General features: G+C 36.1%; 1 protein-coding gene across 2 annotated transcripts; it reads right to left on the reverse strand.

Annotated features, from left to right (window-relative positions):
- Positions 1-183: 183 nt before the first annotated feature.
- Positions 184-18,078, reverse strand: NDUFA5 (NADH:ubiquinone oxidoreductase subunit A5). 2 transcript variants are annotated; one of them, XM_007982777.3, is made up of 5 exons: positions 17,998-18,078; positions 17,627-17,671; positions 10,762-10,878; positions 5,014-5,079; positions 184-1,608 (listed from the first exon to the last, which is right to left on the reverse strand). In XM_007982777.3, the coding sequence occupies exons 1-5, from the start codon at positions 18,016-18,018 to the stop codon at positions 1,507-1,509; spliced, it is 351 nt and encodes a 116-aa protein (XP_007980968.1). In that variant the 5' UTR covers positions 18,019-18,078; the 3' UTR covers positions 184-1,506. The 2 variants fall into 2 exon arrangements, with proteins under 2 accessions (XP_007980968.1, XP_072865418.1); XM_073009317.1 differs by lacking the exon at positions 5,014-5,079.
- Positions 18,079-18,399: the final 321 nt, after the last annotated feature.

Genomic DNA, 18,399 nt, shown 5'->3' on the forward strand with positions numbered 1-18,399 from the left:
TGAAAATGTTGTTATAAATCATATTCTACTTCTTTTACAGCATTAGAAATAGGCCATTCTAAGAACAGGCCAAACTTGCCTCAATGTACTCATTAACAATACTAGAACCATGAGAATGAGAAACCTTCTAACTCCCCCTCTAACACTTTCCCACTAGAAGGAGACTTCTTGCACTCTAACCTCTAAGAATCCATCTTATTTAATGTTTATTTAGTATTCATGTTACAGCTCTATGAGGGAAGAAATATACTGGAAAGAAGGAAAAATACCAGTTTTTTCTCATTCTGAGCAAATGTACACGTGTGCGCGTGCACACACACACGTACACACAAAACCCCACAAGAGTATAATATTATCTATGAAGGAAAGAGATACCAAGTTAAATTTAACCAAGTATTTAGAAATGACAGGGAGCTAGGAAGAAAAGGCGAAAACACATGTAATTTTATTTTTAACCTTAAGCTTGCCAGCTTCTTTCCCTGAACAGCATTTGTCTTGTTTTGATACCCACCTACAGTTATATTAGAAATGTACTGCAAACTATTTAGTGATTCCACTTTGAATTTAGTCACATGACTAAGATGTTTTGAATATAAGCCTATCCGTATGCCAGATACAAATTTCAGGAACTCTTAATGTCTCTTCTTTTACAGAAACTCTACCTCTATCCTGATGTAAGTAGGTTGATTAAGAAAATTAAAGGCCACGGGCCAGAAAACTAACTTCCACAAATGCAACAAAAGGAAAAGTTTCTCCAATAACCTCTATGAAATGGGAAATCTTTCTTTTAAGTACTAAGTCAATTTCTTCAACTGTACAATGTATTTGAATTTGATGGTTTTCAAATATAACATAGTAACAACAAAATATAATAAAATTAATACTATAAGAAAACAGAGTAAATGATATAATTCAAAAAATAATGACTAAAATAAAATGACATTATAGATTTTGTAATCCAACATATAATTATATATTTAAGTTTTATTTTAGATACATAAGATCACAGCTAAGGAGGTTAACCATAATTTCAAATTTTATCACCAGTCACTTGTGCCATTTTATCACATTTGAAAATACTCACTCGTATTATTTACTTCAAACAGTGATCTATAAATTTGTTTAGACTATATTAAGGACCTTTTCTTCTTCAGGATAACTTAAAAAAATTAAATGATGTGTTGAACATACTGAAGAAACTTTACTTTTAATTATAGTCTCTGCATTGAAGATCTGTAGGAATTTTTCTTTAATAATTTTCAAATCTTCCCATGACCTCTCTGTTCATAGAAATACCATCTTTGAAATAATTTGTGTGAATACTTTATAAATCAAAAATGGATTCACATGACCGTATTACCATAATCACCAATTTTAACAGTCTCCTAGATATTTTCTATATCACTTTTCTTGATTATAAAATGTCAGTAAGATGAAAACACTCTTAATATAACAGTATATTTAATTACATCAGTTTCCCATCAACACATCAAAGTCACTTAATAATTATATTGGCCATTTCCACTGATCGGCAGGAGGCTCTTCCACTAATGGCTCCCATGGTTTCCAGTCCCTCATTTTTCTTGCCAGAATTAGTTCACGTTCAGCCTGTGAATACAAATTTTTTAAAAGATCATTGGATTTTACTCTTCAACAGATATTTATGAGAACTAACAACTGATATTTAACTATTGGATACTACTTTCATTTAATATCTCATAATCTATTCTACCATCAAATGTTGAATATTAAGTAATTAAATTACCTTAATTCTCACAGCTACACAATCAGAAGAAAGAATATCTTTTGATGTCTTCTATTTGATTGAAATTGGCTACAATGTTTAAAAGTTTAGTTGGTGAGGTTTTTTATCTTAATAATATTTCACAAGTTTTTTGAGAATCAGAAGTATGTCTTTACATCTATGTCAGTGACTTTCAAACTTTATTTTACCATGGCCCACAGTAAGAAAATATGTTTTATTATAGGTTCCACAATATAAACATATAACTAAAATTTTTAAATCATTATCTTTACTAGCAGTGATATGTTCTTTTTTCTATTGTGTTTTTTTAATGCTAATCACTATCTAACTGATTCCATCACCCACAGTCACCTGAGACCCAGAATTTATAAAACAGTGATCTGTGGAATGTAGAACACAATAAGTGTTTAAAAATATTTACTAACTGAATAAATTCCTTAATTAAGCTATGTTTCATTTAATTTTTCCTTTCAAATACAACTTATATTTAACAAATGCATTTTAGGTAGCTTTTAATTTCATATTTTTTCTACAACAAAAAAATATTTATGACAACTCCAGCCAACCTGTAAGATGAATATTATTAAACACCTGTCAGGATGTTACAAAAGAAATTCAAACACAGAATAAGTGCTTGGATTATATTAAAGGTAATTATTATTATACAGTTAAAAGATAATACCCCATTTGTGCCAGCAGTCCCAAAAGTCAATCTATGTTTACAAGCAACTGTAAGAAACAATGAGTTAAAGAGCAGATGAATGGAAATCAGGGGTAGAGGTATTACTAATGCCAAAAGGAGAAAATAATTTAAATACTGATGAAATATTTCCTAAGGTTGCCCTGGGTCTCTTGAACATTCAGTGCTTTCTCAATCTCCCCCAGGCATTATAGGGCATGAGGAGGGCACCCAGCCCTCATTCATCCTTGAGAATCAGCCCTATCTCAGGAACCTGAATCCAGCTGCACCTGGCCCCTGATGCCTATTTCCTCCTTCTTCTCTGGCTTCTGACACACTGTCATACCACCCATCTAGAAATGAGACTGTCTAATATGTTAGCCACTACCCATACATAGCTATTGGGGATTTGAAATGCAGCTAGGCCAAATTCAGATGTGCTGCAAAGAGTAAAATGCATACCAGATTTTGATGACTTCATATAAAAAAGAATGTAAAATATCTCAATATTTTTATGATATGTTTAAATAATATACTACATATACTGAGTTAAAAAAAAAATTACTAAAACTAATTTACCCTTAATACTGACCATGAAAACATGGGGAACTGCACCGCTGACTTAAAAATACTTAATATGCCTTAAACTCAATTCCATGAAAAATTAATATCTCAACTAGATAAAGTCATGATCAAAGTGAAATCAGGTGGTACAGAAAAGAGAAATAGGTGTAGGACAACAGTATAAGGTTTGCGGCAAGTTCCTATAACACTGTATCTAGTACCATAGCCTACCTGACAAATGAATATAAAGGCCAGGAAAATAGGCCTTTGAATAACTGAAAGTCTACATTCACAGAAAGCTGTCTCAGTGCTATACTCCTCTTTTTCCAGGGCCATCTAACAATTCTTTTGATTTGGTATATCATGTCTGTTGGTGATATACCTCCCTAATCTCCAAGAGTACCCAATATTTCCTTTTATTTGTCCTTCAATCAACAGTAAGAAAACATTAGAAAAGGTTACATTTGAAAAAAGATAGAAGAAAATAAAAATTAAATAAAACAGAATTGAGTATTTATCAGATGCTTATAAGACAAAGACATTCTAAACCTATAATATGGGGGTTGCAGGGGTGTGGAACAACAAAATTTCACCAAATAAAAAAAAATCTGAGCTGGGAAAGGTGGTCACGCCTATAATTCCAGCACTTTGGGAGGCCAAGGCGGGCAGATCACCTGAGGTCGGGAGTTCGAGCCCAGCCTGACCAACATGGAGAAACCCCGTCTCTACTAAAAATAAAAAATTAGCTGGGCATGGTGGCACATGCCTGTAATCCCAGCCACTCAGGAGGCTAAGGCAGGAGAATTGCTTGAACTCAGGAAGCGGAGGTTGCGGTGAGCCAAGATCGTGCCACTGCACTTCAGACTGGGCAACAAGAGCAAAACTCCGTCTCAAACAAACAAACAAAAAAATTGAAAACCTATACATGTGAGGGAAAAAAACCCATTTGAGAGGCATAAGCAGGCTAAAAAAAGTACATGCAGACAATGTCACAAAAGTTTAAGGTTAATATCTTTTATTATAAAAAGACACTCATATGGATAAATGACACAAAGACTAAATGACAGAGTAAAAATATTAATGATATAATTTATAAAATATAAGAACATATTTTTAAAGCTTAACCTTACTAGAAATTGGAGAAAAAAGACGCAAAACTTAAAAAAAAAAAAAAAAAAAAAAAAAAAAGAGGCATCATTCTTTTCCCATAGATGCTTTAAAAAACCAACTATGGAATATTCAAAATCGTATATTTCCAGCCTATTTACATCAGTAACCTATCTATTTCTATAACCTACCTATGACCAAAGGAAAAGAATTAAAATTCGGATTAAACAAAACTAAACTGTAGTATTTGTTCTCTTGTCTAAGTAGCAGGTATAGTGAGAGGAGAAGAAAATTTCCCAATAGAATAAGATTTAAAATAGTCTAAATGTAATTAATAATGTTAATAACTTTTCTAATTTCAATCTCTTCCTAATCATGCTTACATTTTACTACTCAATATTATATGTCAGGGTTAGTATTTGGGAAGTAATGCAGAATTAAGCTCTCAAATATACTATGCAATTGTTTTTTAACTTGCTCAAATGCTCAAGAACCAAAAATAAAAATAAAAGCATATTTTAATTTTATAATTCAAAATGTCTGTATTTTTCCCTACTAAAAATATGCCACACTCTTAAAATAAGATACAACTATTAAAACAACAGTAATATTGCGTTACCAATTTAAACTAAGGTTAGGCCAAGGAGAACATGCTGATTAAATTAAAAGAGTGTCAAACTCCAGGCTTCTAACAGAAGTCTCACAAATTCATGCTATAATCAACAATAAATACTATAATCAACATATACATGAGAAGCACCACATTTTCTATATGTGATTAGTCTTACATATTTGATGAGTTGATATAAATAAGGAAATTTAGTTTTCCTTTCATTCTGGAATGTCAGTTGTGTGTCTCTATGAAACCAAACACCTAAATAGTCAACTTTTTCTTTACCTGAAGAATCACCTCTTCTAATTGACCACCTTGAAGTTGGTCTTCTAATTTTTTAACATCTGGTTCCTACAATTTCAGGGAGAAAAAAAAAAATTAAAGAAGCATACTCTCTGAAAGTTTCAATATCCCGTATTTTAAAATTCCTATATAAAAACACTTAAAAATACAACTTTTCATGCATCATACTCTTTTTACTAAATATTTGGTGAAAATTCATTTCACCTCTGCTATTTTATTGCTTTTCTGTCTTAATATTGAAAAGTGCTAAATGTTTATTGACAAGCTGATCAAGGGACAGAAATACAATGTCAAATTCTGTCTTTCTAAAACAGATTTTAAAATATGACTTTGCTTTCTTAGTATTTCCTGTATTTCCTCTGAGAGCGTTAGAATTAAAAATAAATGCTACCCTATGACCCAGAAATTACACTCCTAGGCATAACGCCAAACAGAAATGTGTAATATATATACACACACATATGTGTCTGTATATGCGTATATATATACACATATACACATATACATATACACATATACATATACACATATGTGTATGTATGTGTGTATGTATATATATTTTATTTTTATTTAATTTTTTTTTTTTTTTTTTGAGATGAGTCTCGCTCTGTCCAGGCTGGAGTGCTATGGCACAATCTCTGCTCACTGCAAGCTCTGCCTCCCAGATTCAAGTCATTCTCCTGCCTCAGCCTCCCAAGTAGCTGGGACTACAGGCGCCGCCACCACACTCAGCTAATTTTTTTCCATTTTTAGTAGAGATGGGGTTTCACTGTGTTAGCCAGGATGGTCTTGATCTCCTGACCTCGTGATCCACCCGCCTCGGCCTCCCAAAGTGCTGGGATTACAGGCGTGAGCCACCCTGCCTGGCCGCATCATATATTTTTTAAAAAACATGTTTGAGAATATTCACAGCAGCACAAATTACAGCCCCAAACTAGAAATAACCCAAATGACCATCTGTAATAGAATGGATCAATTAATTATAATATTTGGATATAATACTTCACAGCAATGAAAATGAATAAACTGTATGCAATAATATAGATGATTCTCTTAACCACAGTATTAAGCAAAAGCCAGAGTATAGTACGTACAAGACAGTACATACTAATGATTTCACTTATATAAAATTCAAAAACGGGCAAAAAGAAGTCCAAATAGAGATTAGCTTTACAAGTAGTAAATTGAAGGGGAAGAGGCAAGGGTTTGGTTGTTCTGGAAAAGTCCTTTTTTTCTACACATTTGTAATGTATATAATTCTTGAATAAAAGTTTTTAAAAACAAAATGTTAATATAGTACCTAGAACATTCAACGACATTTAGTTATTTTCTAGTAAACTCAGCTTTTTGAGCCAGAAATCTGTAAATATACCCACATACGTAAATAAGGCTTTGTCATTTCAGGGTGTTTTTCTGGCCAATAAATGGAATAAAGAGGGATAAAATAAGACATTTTGTTTTTCAACACAAGACTTGATGTGTTACTGCCTCAGAGTATCTGCTGGATGGCCCAGGGTATCTGCATCACTTGTTCCTTCACCAACTTTCAAATCTTTGCTCAAATAACACCTTCTTATTGATAACTACTGATAATATACATTGTGACAGGCTGAATAACACCACAAAAGATATACATGTATTAATTTCTAGAAACTGTGACTGTTACTTTATACAGCAAAGACTTCACATATATGATCAAGTTAAGGATGCTGACATAGGGAGATTTTCCTAAATTATCCATATAGTCCCTAACTGCAATTATAAGTGTCCTTATAAGAGAGAGGGAGGGATATTACACACAGAAAAGGAAAAGGTAATGTAACCACAAAGGCAGAAACTGCAGTGATGAGACCACAAGCCAATGAATGCCAAAAGCCACCAGAAGCTGAAAGAGGCAAGAACAGATTCTACCCCATATTCTCCAAAGCAAGCACAGCCCTGACACCACCACCTTGATTTGGGTCCCTGATGTTGATTTCCAACTTCTTGCCTCCAGAAATCTAATAAAATAAACTTATATTGTTTCAAGCCACAAAGTTTGTGGGAATATTACAGCAGCCATAGTAAAGTAATACACAGTGTAACATCCCCCATCCCCACAATGGACACATTTTCCTTGTTTTATTTTCCTTCACTGCACTTACTATTTTCTAACACACTATGTACTTCTTTACTCACTTTTTACTTTTTTTTTCTTTTGGTCTCCCATCACTAACACGTAATCTCCAAGAAGGCAAGGATTTTTAATCTGTTTTGTGCCAACTAAGCACAAGTTTCCATGCTAGAACCACACATGGCATGTAGCAGTCATTCAATAAATGTTTCTTGGTGAAAGAAGTGAATACAAAAAAAAACAGTGGAAAAGGGGGGAAAAGGGAAAAAGTAATGGGCATGTTTGAGACAGATTATTTAACAGGGAATTAACTCTCATATGAGACCAAAAATCAAAAACAGAACAGGGAAGCTGGTCACTGTTTTAAGAGACTCAGGAGAGTGAAGGTAAAGAAGGCAAGGAATGTTCAACAACACTTTCAATTCAGAAAAAGTCAGTGTTAGGTGAACAATTCAAAATTTGTCTTACTGATAGTGAATAACGTGATTTTTAGTCACCAATGGCATAATGCCATTAAACTTGATAAGGTACCATGTACTGAATGCTCACTATATACTTGGGACTATGTTAAGCTTTTACATACATTACCTCATTCAGTTCTAACAAAAAGTGTTCAAGGTGGGTATTATTATACCCAAGCTATAAATGATGAAATTGAGACAGAGAACATTAGCAATATGCCAAGTCACTCCACAAATAAGTATTAGAACTAAGATGAAAATCTTGGACAGGGACACAAACCAATGCTTTTCACCAAAATATTACTATCTCCCTAGTAACAATCTGAAAAAAGAAAAAAGTTACTTTTATTTCTACTTTAGGCTTAGTAAATAGATATTGTATCATCATGGCAATATTCACTGAAGATTTTGTGTGTGGCTCTATGCAGGGTTAAAAATCTGTGACAATTTTACCAAAAACAGGAATCAGAGATACAACTGTTAAGTGTTTGGGGTTATATCTAGCCTTTTGGATAAAGAAACATTTCTAAGGAACCTTGTGTTTCCGGTACTATGCTAGAGTCTAAGGATACAAAGTTGAATCCAATATCATTAACAAGTAGCTTATGGCTGGTGGAGACATAATACAGTTATGACCAGTAAAACGGAAAGGAGGTAACGAAGTTGTCAAACTCTACTTAAGAAAGTAAGAAAAGGTGGCTCACGCCTGTAATCCCAGCACTTTGGGAGGCCAAGGCGGGTGGATCATGAGGTCAGGAGATCGAGACCATCCTGGCTAACACAGTGAAACCCCGTCTCTATTAAAAATACAAAAAAATTAGCCGGGCATGGTGGCGGCGCCTGTAGTCCCAGCTACTCGGAGGCTGAGACAGGAGAATGGCATGAACCCGGGAGGCGGAGCTTGCAGTGAGCCGAGATCGCGCCACAGCACTCCAGCCTGGGTGACAATGCGAGACTCCGTCTCAAAAAAACAAAAAAAAGGTTTCACAGAAGAAGTGATGATTTATAAAGAAAAAGTAAGAACTATCAGACAAGGTAAAGGCATTCCAGGAAATGAGAAAATATAAATGAACACAAAAATAAAAATGCAAGGAATCCATAGAACTGCCAGCAGTTTGGTATTGCTTAAGAATAGAGTATAAAACAAGAAGCAACAGCATATGATTGAGAAAATAACCAAGAGCCAGAACTTACACGGTCTTCTATACCATGTTAAGGACTTTACCCTGTTAGGCCAATGGTTCCCAAACATGGCCATACATCAAAATCATGCAGATAAAGGTAGCTAAGTAAGTTTCATACAACCAGTTCAACATATATCCTTAAACTCAGCCTTTGAGAAACACTGAACAGAAAACCACAGTAAGATGTTAAGCAAGCCAGTACGGTTGGCCCTCAGGATCCATATCTGTGGATTCAACTGAGAATGGATTCAACCAACCACAGATGGAAAACATTAAAAAAAACACACAATAAAAATAACAATACAGCAATTTTTAAAATACAGTATAACTATTTACATAGCATTACATTGTAGTAGGTATTATAAGTAAACTAGAGATGATGTAAAGTATACAAGAGGATGTGAACAGGTTATATGCAAATACTATGCCATTTTATATAAGGGACTTGAGCATCCTTGTATTTTGGCATCCATGGGAATCCTGGAACCAATCTTTCATGGATACCAAGGGACAACTGTACCATCACAAGATTTACATATTGAAAAAAAAAATCACTCTATTATTGGCTATATGGTAGAGCATGTAATGAAGTATAATGGAAGTACAAACAGATCAATTAGTTATAAAGTGGTTTAAATAGCAGAGAAAAGGATTTTAGAACCAGTAAGTAAAGAAGTATGGGAGTAAACCCTTCTTTGGTTGAAACTGGCTAAGGGAGAAAACAGAAAAATAGGGCAATAAGTAAAGAAAAATATAAGCATATAGGTTTTTTTTATTTTAAGATAGGAACAAGCTAAAAATATTTGAGGCTATTTGAAAGATGATGATAAAATGGGAGAGGCACTGGGTGCAGGTGGCTCATACCTATGATCCCAGCACTTTGGAAAGTCAAGGCAGGAAGGTCACTTGACCTTCCAAAGAGTTTGACATCAGCTAGGGCAACACAGTGAAACTCCACCTCTACAAAAAATTTTAAAAATTAGCTGGGCATGACGGTGAGTGCCTGTGGTTCCAGCTACTTGGGAGGCTGAGGCAGGAGGATCGCTTGAGACTGGCAGGTCAAGGCTATAGTGAGCTATGATCGTGCCACTGCACTCTAGACTGGGTAACAGAGTGAGACCCATCATATAATACAATACAAAAAAACAATATAAAACAAACCACACGTTTTGTTGCATACCTAACAAAAGATAGGAATTCTCTTTGAACTATATAGTCTGGTAATCTAATAAGAAGAAATATGTGTGCCTAGGATCACTTATGCATGTATATAAATTTCCTTCAGAGTTTTTAAGCACTATTTTAGATAATTACATAGAGTCCATTTAATGATTGCTAGTGTGAAAATTTAACAATAGTGCAATACAGTTTGGTATGAATCAGCAGTCTAGACTTTTATTAACTGCTATTTAATAGCAGTTAATAAGTATCCATGAAAGATTGGTTCCAGGATTCCTATAGATGCCAAAATACAAAGATGCTCAAGTCCCTTATATAAAATGGCATAGTATTTGCATATAACCTGTTCACATCCTCTTGTATACTTTAACTGCTAATAGCAGTCTAGTCTTTTTGATAGGTTTCCTTGGAAAAAAAAAAAATGCCCTTTTTTTGTTTTTCTTTTATTGTTCTCTAAGATTAGAAAAACGAGATCAAGACTGATATATCCATAGACAAAAAGCAAAAGATCAATAAAGGACTAAATAGGCAAGAGAGGTAAAAGGAACAGCTACAATGTTACTTCAAGGAATGATCTGATCCTACTCTCAAACTCCAGTATATAACAGAGCCCTGCATATAGAAAACACTCAATAAACAAGAGTTTGCCAAATAAAAGGGAGGAATGGGAAAAGAGCACTGAAGGAAGGAGAATAGAAAAAAAATGTGTAGGATATATAAAAAATAAGGAACTAAACTTTTCGGTTAAATGATACCACAAATCCAAGAAAACAAAACTGATTTAGCTACTTACCGCTTTAACCATAGCCAGCTTCTCATTTGTAATCTGTTCTGTATACTTTCTATATGCTGCATTTTTAGGGATTTCCGCAAGAACATCAAGAATCTTTGTGTACAATACACTTAGCCTCTGAAAAGACAAACCATACAAATTTCCATAGGTTAAAATATTACCAAAGACTTTTGTAAGTCTTTAAAAAGTCTTTGTAAAACTTTAAAAAGTCTCATAGACAAAACAAACAAAACTCACATCTGGTTTTTTTTTTTTTAATTCTTCTTTGCTGTGACTTCTTTATGTCTGTGCCCTATCTACACCCTTTACAACCTAGGAAAAACCTGTATATAAATGTGGGAACATTCTGTATTTTCTATGTATAACAAGTTATAGATAAGTCAAAGGTATGATAACAAGTAGAAACAAAACTAACTAATGACCTTTTTGGAAATCAAATCATTTACCAAATCTGTATTTTTCTTCCTTCCTTTCTTTCTTTTTTTTTTTGAGATGAAGTTTCACTCGTTGTACAATGGCATGATGTCAGCTCATTGCAACCTCCATTTCCCGGGTTCAAGAAATTCTCCTACCTCTGCCTCCAAAGTAGCTGGGATTACAGGTGGCCGCCACCACGCTTGGCTAATTTTTGTATTTTTAGTAGAGCTGGGGTTCTGCCATGTTGACCAGGCTAGTCAGAAACAAAACTAACTTATTGCTAATGACCTTTTTGGAAATCAAGTCATTTACTAAATCAGTAGTTTTCTTTCTTTCCCTTTTTTTTTTTCCCCCTGAGACAGAGTTTTGCTCTTAAAAACCAGGCTGGAGTGCAATGGCGTGATCTCGGCTCACTACAACCTCCACCTCCTGGGGCAAGTGATTCTCCTGCCTCTGCCTCCCAAGTAGCTGGATTACAGGTGCCTGCCACCACGCCTGGCTACTTTTTGTATTTTTAGAAGAGACAGGGTTTTGCCATGTTGGCCAGGATGGTCTCAAAACTCCTGACCTCAGGTGATGTGCCCACCTCGGCCTCCCAAAGTGCGGGGATTACAGGCATGAGCCCACCTAGCCTGAATCAGTATTTTTCAAAGTGAAGTCCTAAGCCCTGCAAATTCTTTTTTCTTTTTTTTCAGTGTTTCTTATTTGAATTTCTGTAGAAATAAACACATATAAGCATTACATCTGTATGATCAAATTTAACTAAATATAGTCATAATACTTCAGTGTTCTTGCTTCTGATTATGAATGAGTTATGACATAAAGTCTGCATAAAAGGCTCAACAGAAATAGCAAGAGAACTGAGTCAATGCATAGCATGTATTGAAGCATACTGAACTTAAACTTCAGTATAGAAATCACTCAGTAAGAAGTTGATCCTCTCCAATTTAAATATATAATGCATATATTAGTTTTTAATACAGCATTTTAATTAAGTTTTAATCTGATCTAAAATGCAGGTTTAAAATTTTCATCTTTCATGACAAAAATATATCAGTTTCTAGAGAAATGCAGATGAAAATGGGATGATTAATATAGAAGAAAAGAAAAAAATGTTATGAATAGGATGGAAATTTAATTTATCATCCAAACTTGGACACTTATGACAGTGAAAAGATACCTATTAATCATTATGCCAAACCACAGGTATAAACCAGATTAGGTGAAACAAACAAGACATGATCACTCCAGGAGCAAATCTCAATAATTACAAGTATATAAACCCTTCTCCTAAAGAGCAACCTTTAAAAAAAAAAAAAAATGTGTGCAGTCCTCACTATTCACAATAGCAAAGACTTGGAACCAACCCAAATGCCCAATGATAGACTGGGTAAAGAAAATATGGCACATATACACCATGGAATACTATGCAGCCATAAAAAAGGATGAGTTCATGTCCTTTGCAGGGAAATGGATGAAGCTGGAAACCATCATTCTCAGCAAACTAACACAAGAACACAAAACCAAACACCACATGTTCTCACTCATAAGTGAGAGCTGAACAATGAGAACACATGGACACAGGGAGGGGAACATGACACACCAGTGCCTGTCAGTGGGTGGGGGGCTAGGGGAAGGATAGCATTAGGAGAAATACCTAATGTAGATGATGGGTTGATGGGTGCAGCAAACCACCATGGCATGTGTATACCTATGTAACAAACCTGCACATTCTGCACGTGTATCCCAGAACTTAAAGTATAACTTTAAAAAAAAAAAAAAAATTGTGTGCGGCAACAGAGTAAAGCAAAAATAAAAAGCAGGTAAGCTCTAAGTCCACCTTTCTTCATGGTCCAGGACACATAGTCCTCCTGCACAAATAACTCACAATCTTCCTGTGCCCGGCTATCACCAGACCCTCCCCTGATAGCTCACTGCAACCTAGGTGTTACCAGTACTGCACAAAGCTCTCTTCAGCACACAGCACAAGCACCATCCTTTAAGATCCCCAGCAAGCCTTTGCTACTTGCAGTCAGCTCCTCTTCTGCTGACTTGTCAATAGCTTTCTTGCAATGTATTTTCATACTTTCTCTAATAAATCTGCCTTTCTTTACCTCAAATGTCTTGGTAAATTATTTTTACCACCACGCAACACCAGCCCCAGACAGTCGCCACCCATGGCAAAATATACTCAGTACTCCCATGTACAATACCACACTGTTTGCGTATAAAGATAGACTGGATACGGATCACACTCCAATATGTTTAAGGTACTATAGAGTGTACTTATCTGTTCTCATGCTGCTAATAGAGACATTCCCAAGACTGGGTGATTTATAAAGGAAAAGAAGTTTAATGAACTCACAGCTCCACATGGCTGAAGAAGCCTCACAATCATGGCAGAAGGTGAAAGAGGGTCAAAGGCACGTCTTACATGGCAGGAAGCAAGAGAGCCTGTGCAGGAGAACTGCCCTTTATAAAACCATAGATCTCATGAGACTTCTTCACTATCAAAAGAACAGCATGGGAAAAACTCACCCCAAGATTCAATCACCTCCCACCAGGTCCCTCTCCCACGACACATGGGGATTATGGGAGCTACAATTCAAGATGAGATTTGGATGGGGACAGAGCTAAACCATATCACAGGTAAACTGTATCACAGATACAGAAGAGGAATAATAATAAAAATGATAAAAAGAAAAAATAAGTGTGTTTGGCAGGGATGGGGAAATACATAGATCAAAGAGATATTATTAAGGGTATGCTAACCAGAACCTAACTGCTTGAGTTTACACTGGCTCCACTCCTTAGGTGCACCGAACAAGTTATTTCCATCTCTGTGCCGTCTTTCCTCATCTGTAAGATGGGAATAATACTGCTTCATAGGGTATATATAACTTAGAACAGTAGCTGGTACACATTAAGTTTCACTAAGTATTAGCATTATTTTTCTATAGCAGAAGAATTCACTTCAGCTGAGACCAGAGAAAGGTTCATATTTCGAAAAGGCAGCATCTAAGATAGACCCAGACGGATGGTAGGTCATAGAAACTTGAAGATATTGGAAAAGGCAATTACATAGAGAATACATAGAACTGAATGGCAGAAAATACAGCGAACATAAGGAAGTGGTATACAGTTCTATTTTCTTGAACTATGCTGTCCAAAAGAGTAGACGCTAGCTAAATATGGCTATTGAGCACTTGATACGTGGCTAGTCCAAACTGAGATGTGGTATAAGTATAAATACATACCAAATTTTGAAAATTTAGTATGAAAAAAAAAACCACTATAAAATATTGTTTTTTTTTTATTATATACTGAAATGGCAATATTTTAGATGTGTTACGGTAAATAAAATAATTAAATTTTACCTTTTTCTTCATTAAAAAATTAGTCCTAGAAAATTATAAATTACATACAAACATGTCTTACATTTAAGGCTCGCATTATATTTTTATTGGACAGCACTTGGTTAGAATACAGTAGCTCCCCTTTACCCATCCATGGTTTCATTTTCCAAGGTTTCAGTTACTAATAGTTGATCTCAGTCAGAAAATATTAAATGAAAAATTCCAGAAATAAACAATTTACAAGTTTTAAACTACGTGCCATTTAAAGTAGTGTGATGAAATCTCACACTATCCCACTCTGTCCTTTCTTCAGCACAAGAGGGTAGTACATTACAATAAGATATTTTGAGAGAAAGAGACCACATTCACATAACTTTTATCACAGTATATTGTTGTAATTGTTCTATTTTATTAGTTGCTATCTCTATCTTTTTTTTTTTTTTTTTTTTAGACAGGGTCTCACTCCATCACCCAGGCTGGAGTGCAGTGGCATCATCACAGCTCACTGCAGCCTCAACCTCTGGGGCTCAAGCAATCCTCCTGCCTCTACCTCCCGAGTAGCTGGGACTATAGGTGCACACCACCACACCTGACTAATTTCCGCATTTTTTGTAGAGACGGGGTTTTGCCATGTTGCCCAGGCTAGTCTTAAACTCCTGGGCTCAAGCAATCCACCCAGCTCAGCCTCCCAAAGTGTTGGGATTACAGGCATGAGCCAGCATGTCCAGCCTGCTTATCTTTTATTGTGCCTAATTTATAAATTAAATTTTATTACGGGTAGGTATGAAAAAACATAGCATACATAGAGTTTGGTACTATATGTGGTTTTCAGACATCCACTGGGGATTTTGGAATGTATTGCTGTACAGGACACATAAGTAAATACATTGGAGATAAAGTTGGAGAAAATGTCAGATTATAAGCGGTTCTGCATTGCAAGTTAAAGCATTCGGGCTTTATTCTGTGGACAATTAAAAGATTTAGAAGAGTCATATGATTAGATTAGGAAAATTAGCTTCGTTGTATTGAGTTAAAAGGACTGAAAGAGAAACAAGGCAGAAAGGCCAGTAAGGAGGTTGGTGCAATTCTCTAAACAAGAACAAGGACCTGAACTATGGTAGTAACAACAGAAATAGTAAACAGGAGTCAGACTGGAGAGCTGTTATAGAAAAGAATCAGCAAAAAAAAAAATAATAATAAAAATCATCATTGAAATGAATACGAGAGTACAAAAGAAATAACAACTATGATGTCCAAATTCCCAGCCTAGGGAGCAGAAAGATATGAAACTATCAAGAAAAATACAGCCCACAGAAGAAGAAATATATTTAGAAGGGAAAAACCATGAGTTGAGTTCTTTACAACAATGACAATAAAGTTATTACGAAATCAAATACATTTAGAAGGGAAAAACCATGAGTTCAGTTCTTTACAACAATGACAATAAAGTTATTATGAAATCATAGTAAGTGCAAGACACTCATTCAACTAACACTATTTACTGAGCACATACTATGTGACAGAGTTCTAGCAGTGAAACAATTAAAAATCCCTGCCTTCCTTAAACCTACATTCTAGTAGAGAGATAACAAAATAAAACAGTAGAATAGTGAACCGGAGGGTCACAATAAGAACCTTGTCTTTATTTATAATTTAGAGTGAAATGGAAAGCCACTACTTTTAAGGAAAGGAGAGATCTGACCCTACCTTATATTTTAACAAACTCCAGTAGCCTGGCTGGAAAAAAAGACCAAATGGAGGCTGTGACAAGCATTGAGAGGCAGTTAGGAAGTGAATGCAATTATCCACATCAGTGATGATGGTGACCGAGGAAGACGGTAGCAGCAGAGGAGGTAGTGAGATGTTGTCAAAATCAAGATATATTTTGAAGGTGGAACCTAGAGGATTACTGAAATAACAAATGTGGAGTGTAAGAGAAAGGAAGGAATTAAAGATGATTTCAAGTTTCTGACCTGAGTCAAAATAATTGAGCTGCCATTAATTGAGATGAGCAAGCCTGAGAGAAGAGCAGGTTTTAGGCAGAATATCAGGAATCCCATTTCGGACATGTTAAGTTTGGGCTGCCTGTCTGACATATACAAGTGGAAATGCCCACTAAGCAATTAAATATTCAAGACTTTCATAAAGGAAGAGGTCAGTGCTTTACATGAAATCTGTTATCAGTGTATAGGTGGTATTTAAAACTGTTCTCTATTTGGATTTGCTCTCTCGGTGACTGAGTACAGGTCGAAAAGAAAAGGTCCAAGAGCTAAATTCTGAGTAAGTCAAATTTTAAAAGTGGGCATAAGAGAAATAACCAGAAAAAGAGAAAGCCAAAGAGTAGCGGGGAAAACATCAGGAGACTGGGGGAGTCCTGAAGCCCAGTAAAGAAAGCGCATGATGGAGAAAGTGTCAAATGTGTCAAAAAACGCTGCTATTAGGTCAATAAAGGTGAGAAAGATGCGCTGACCATTGAATTTGGCAGCACGGAGATAACTGGGGAACGTGAAAAACGCTGAGGGTGACTGAGTGCATTCAAGGTGAATAAAAAAGAAATTGGAGAAAATAGAGATAACTCTTTTGAGTTATCTGTAAAGAGAAGCAGAGAAATGGTGCGATTATAGAAGGGAGAAGGATAAAAAAGTTTTGTGGGTTTTTTTGATGAAAACATTCGTGAATACAAATGGAAAAGACCTATAGAAGGAAAAGCGGGCAGTACCTTCAGTAAGCTTAAATATATGTAATCCAACCCACCTAAGCATAAACGGTGAGGCGGAGAGAAAAGATGGAAAATGGAGATATAAATTTGAGATGGCGCTGACAGAAGCACGTACAAGTGAAGCCACGAAAATGTCAAGGAAAAAGTCAACAAGAAAACTGGCTTAATAAAGGGGTCATGGCAGAAATAAATAAATAAAAATGTGACATCGGATCAACGAAGTAGGTGGACAGCGCCCGTAACTCAAGAGCTCACGCGGGTTGTAATTAAGGGCTTGAAATATCAGTATCCCGTTAACTCTGAAATAAGCAAAGTGACAGGAATTTAGTCTTCTTTGGGAATTCAGGAATGAAGAAAGAACAAAGGTACATACCTCGTGTGGAGTAGTGCACACAGCCAATCCCACAAGGCCAGTGGTCTGTTCAAAAACAAAACACGATTCATGCTGTTTACTACGGTTTCCATACGTCCAGCACGCTAAGGAAACACAAAACCACGAATCCCCCGGCTAAAACTGGTATAAAGCCAGCTACTGGTCTCTCAGTCCCGCTTGTTTGGAGCTTTTTTCCTGACTCTCCGAGCGGAACCACTGACCGGCCCTACCAGGTAGGGCATGCAGAACGAGTCCCCGAAAAGCACCGCCGAACCCGCGACAGTTAGGGTCAACACCCGCGGGAATTAGGGCTATCGGACTGAGTCTACCCCGATAGTCTAAATTCCAACAGTGACCTCCATTCGTCTCACCTTCTTCAGCACACCCGCCATGACAGCGCCGACGAGTCGATGACGCACAGCCCTTTGAGAACAATTCTCAGACCTGCTCAATCGACCACCGAGGTCGCCACTCTGTCACCCTGGAAACAACTTAGCTCCACCCCCTCAGGATCGCCAAAGGAGCAAAGACTCTGCCCCGCCCATCCTAAAAGCGAAAAATTGACGCATGCGTGATGGGCATGCAAGCCTAAAGCTAAGGCAGAATACGATTGGGGAAAGAAAGGGTTTCTCAGGTGTGTCTGCTCGTGTCCCTGCCACTGTTGACGGCTTGCCCAAAGATTGAGGGAAACATTCCCAACTACCAAAAAACTCCAGTCGCTGTAGGAACCTGCACACTGCTTAACTGTTGATGCATTCCTCAACTTTCCTCTC

Source organism: Chlorocebus sabaeus, chromosome 21 (assembly GCF_047675955.1).
Source record: "Chlorocebus sabaeus isolate Y175 chromosome 21, mChlSab1.0.hap1, whole genome shotgun sequence".
Taxonomy (NCBI): domain Eukaryota; kingdom Metazoa; phylum Chordata; class Mammalia; order Primates; family Cercopithecidae; genus Chlorocebus; species Chlorocebus sabaeus.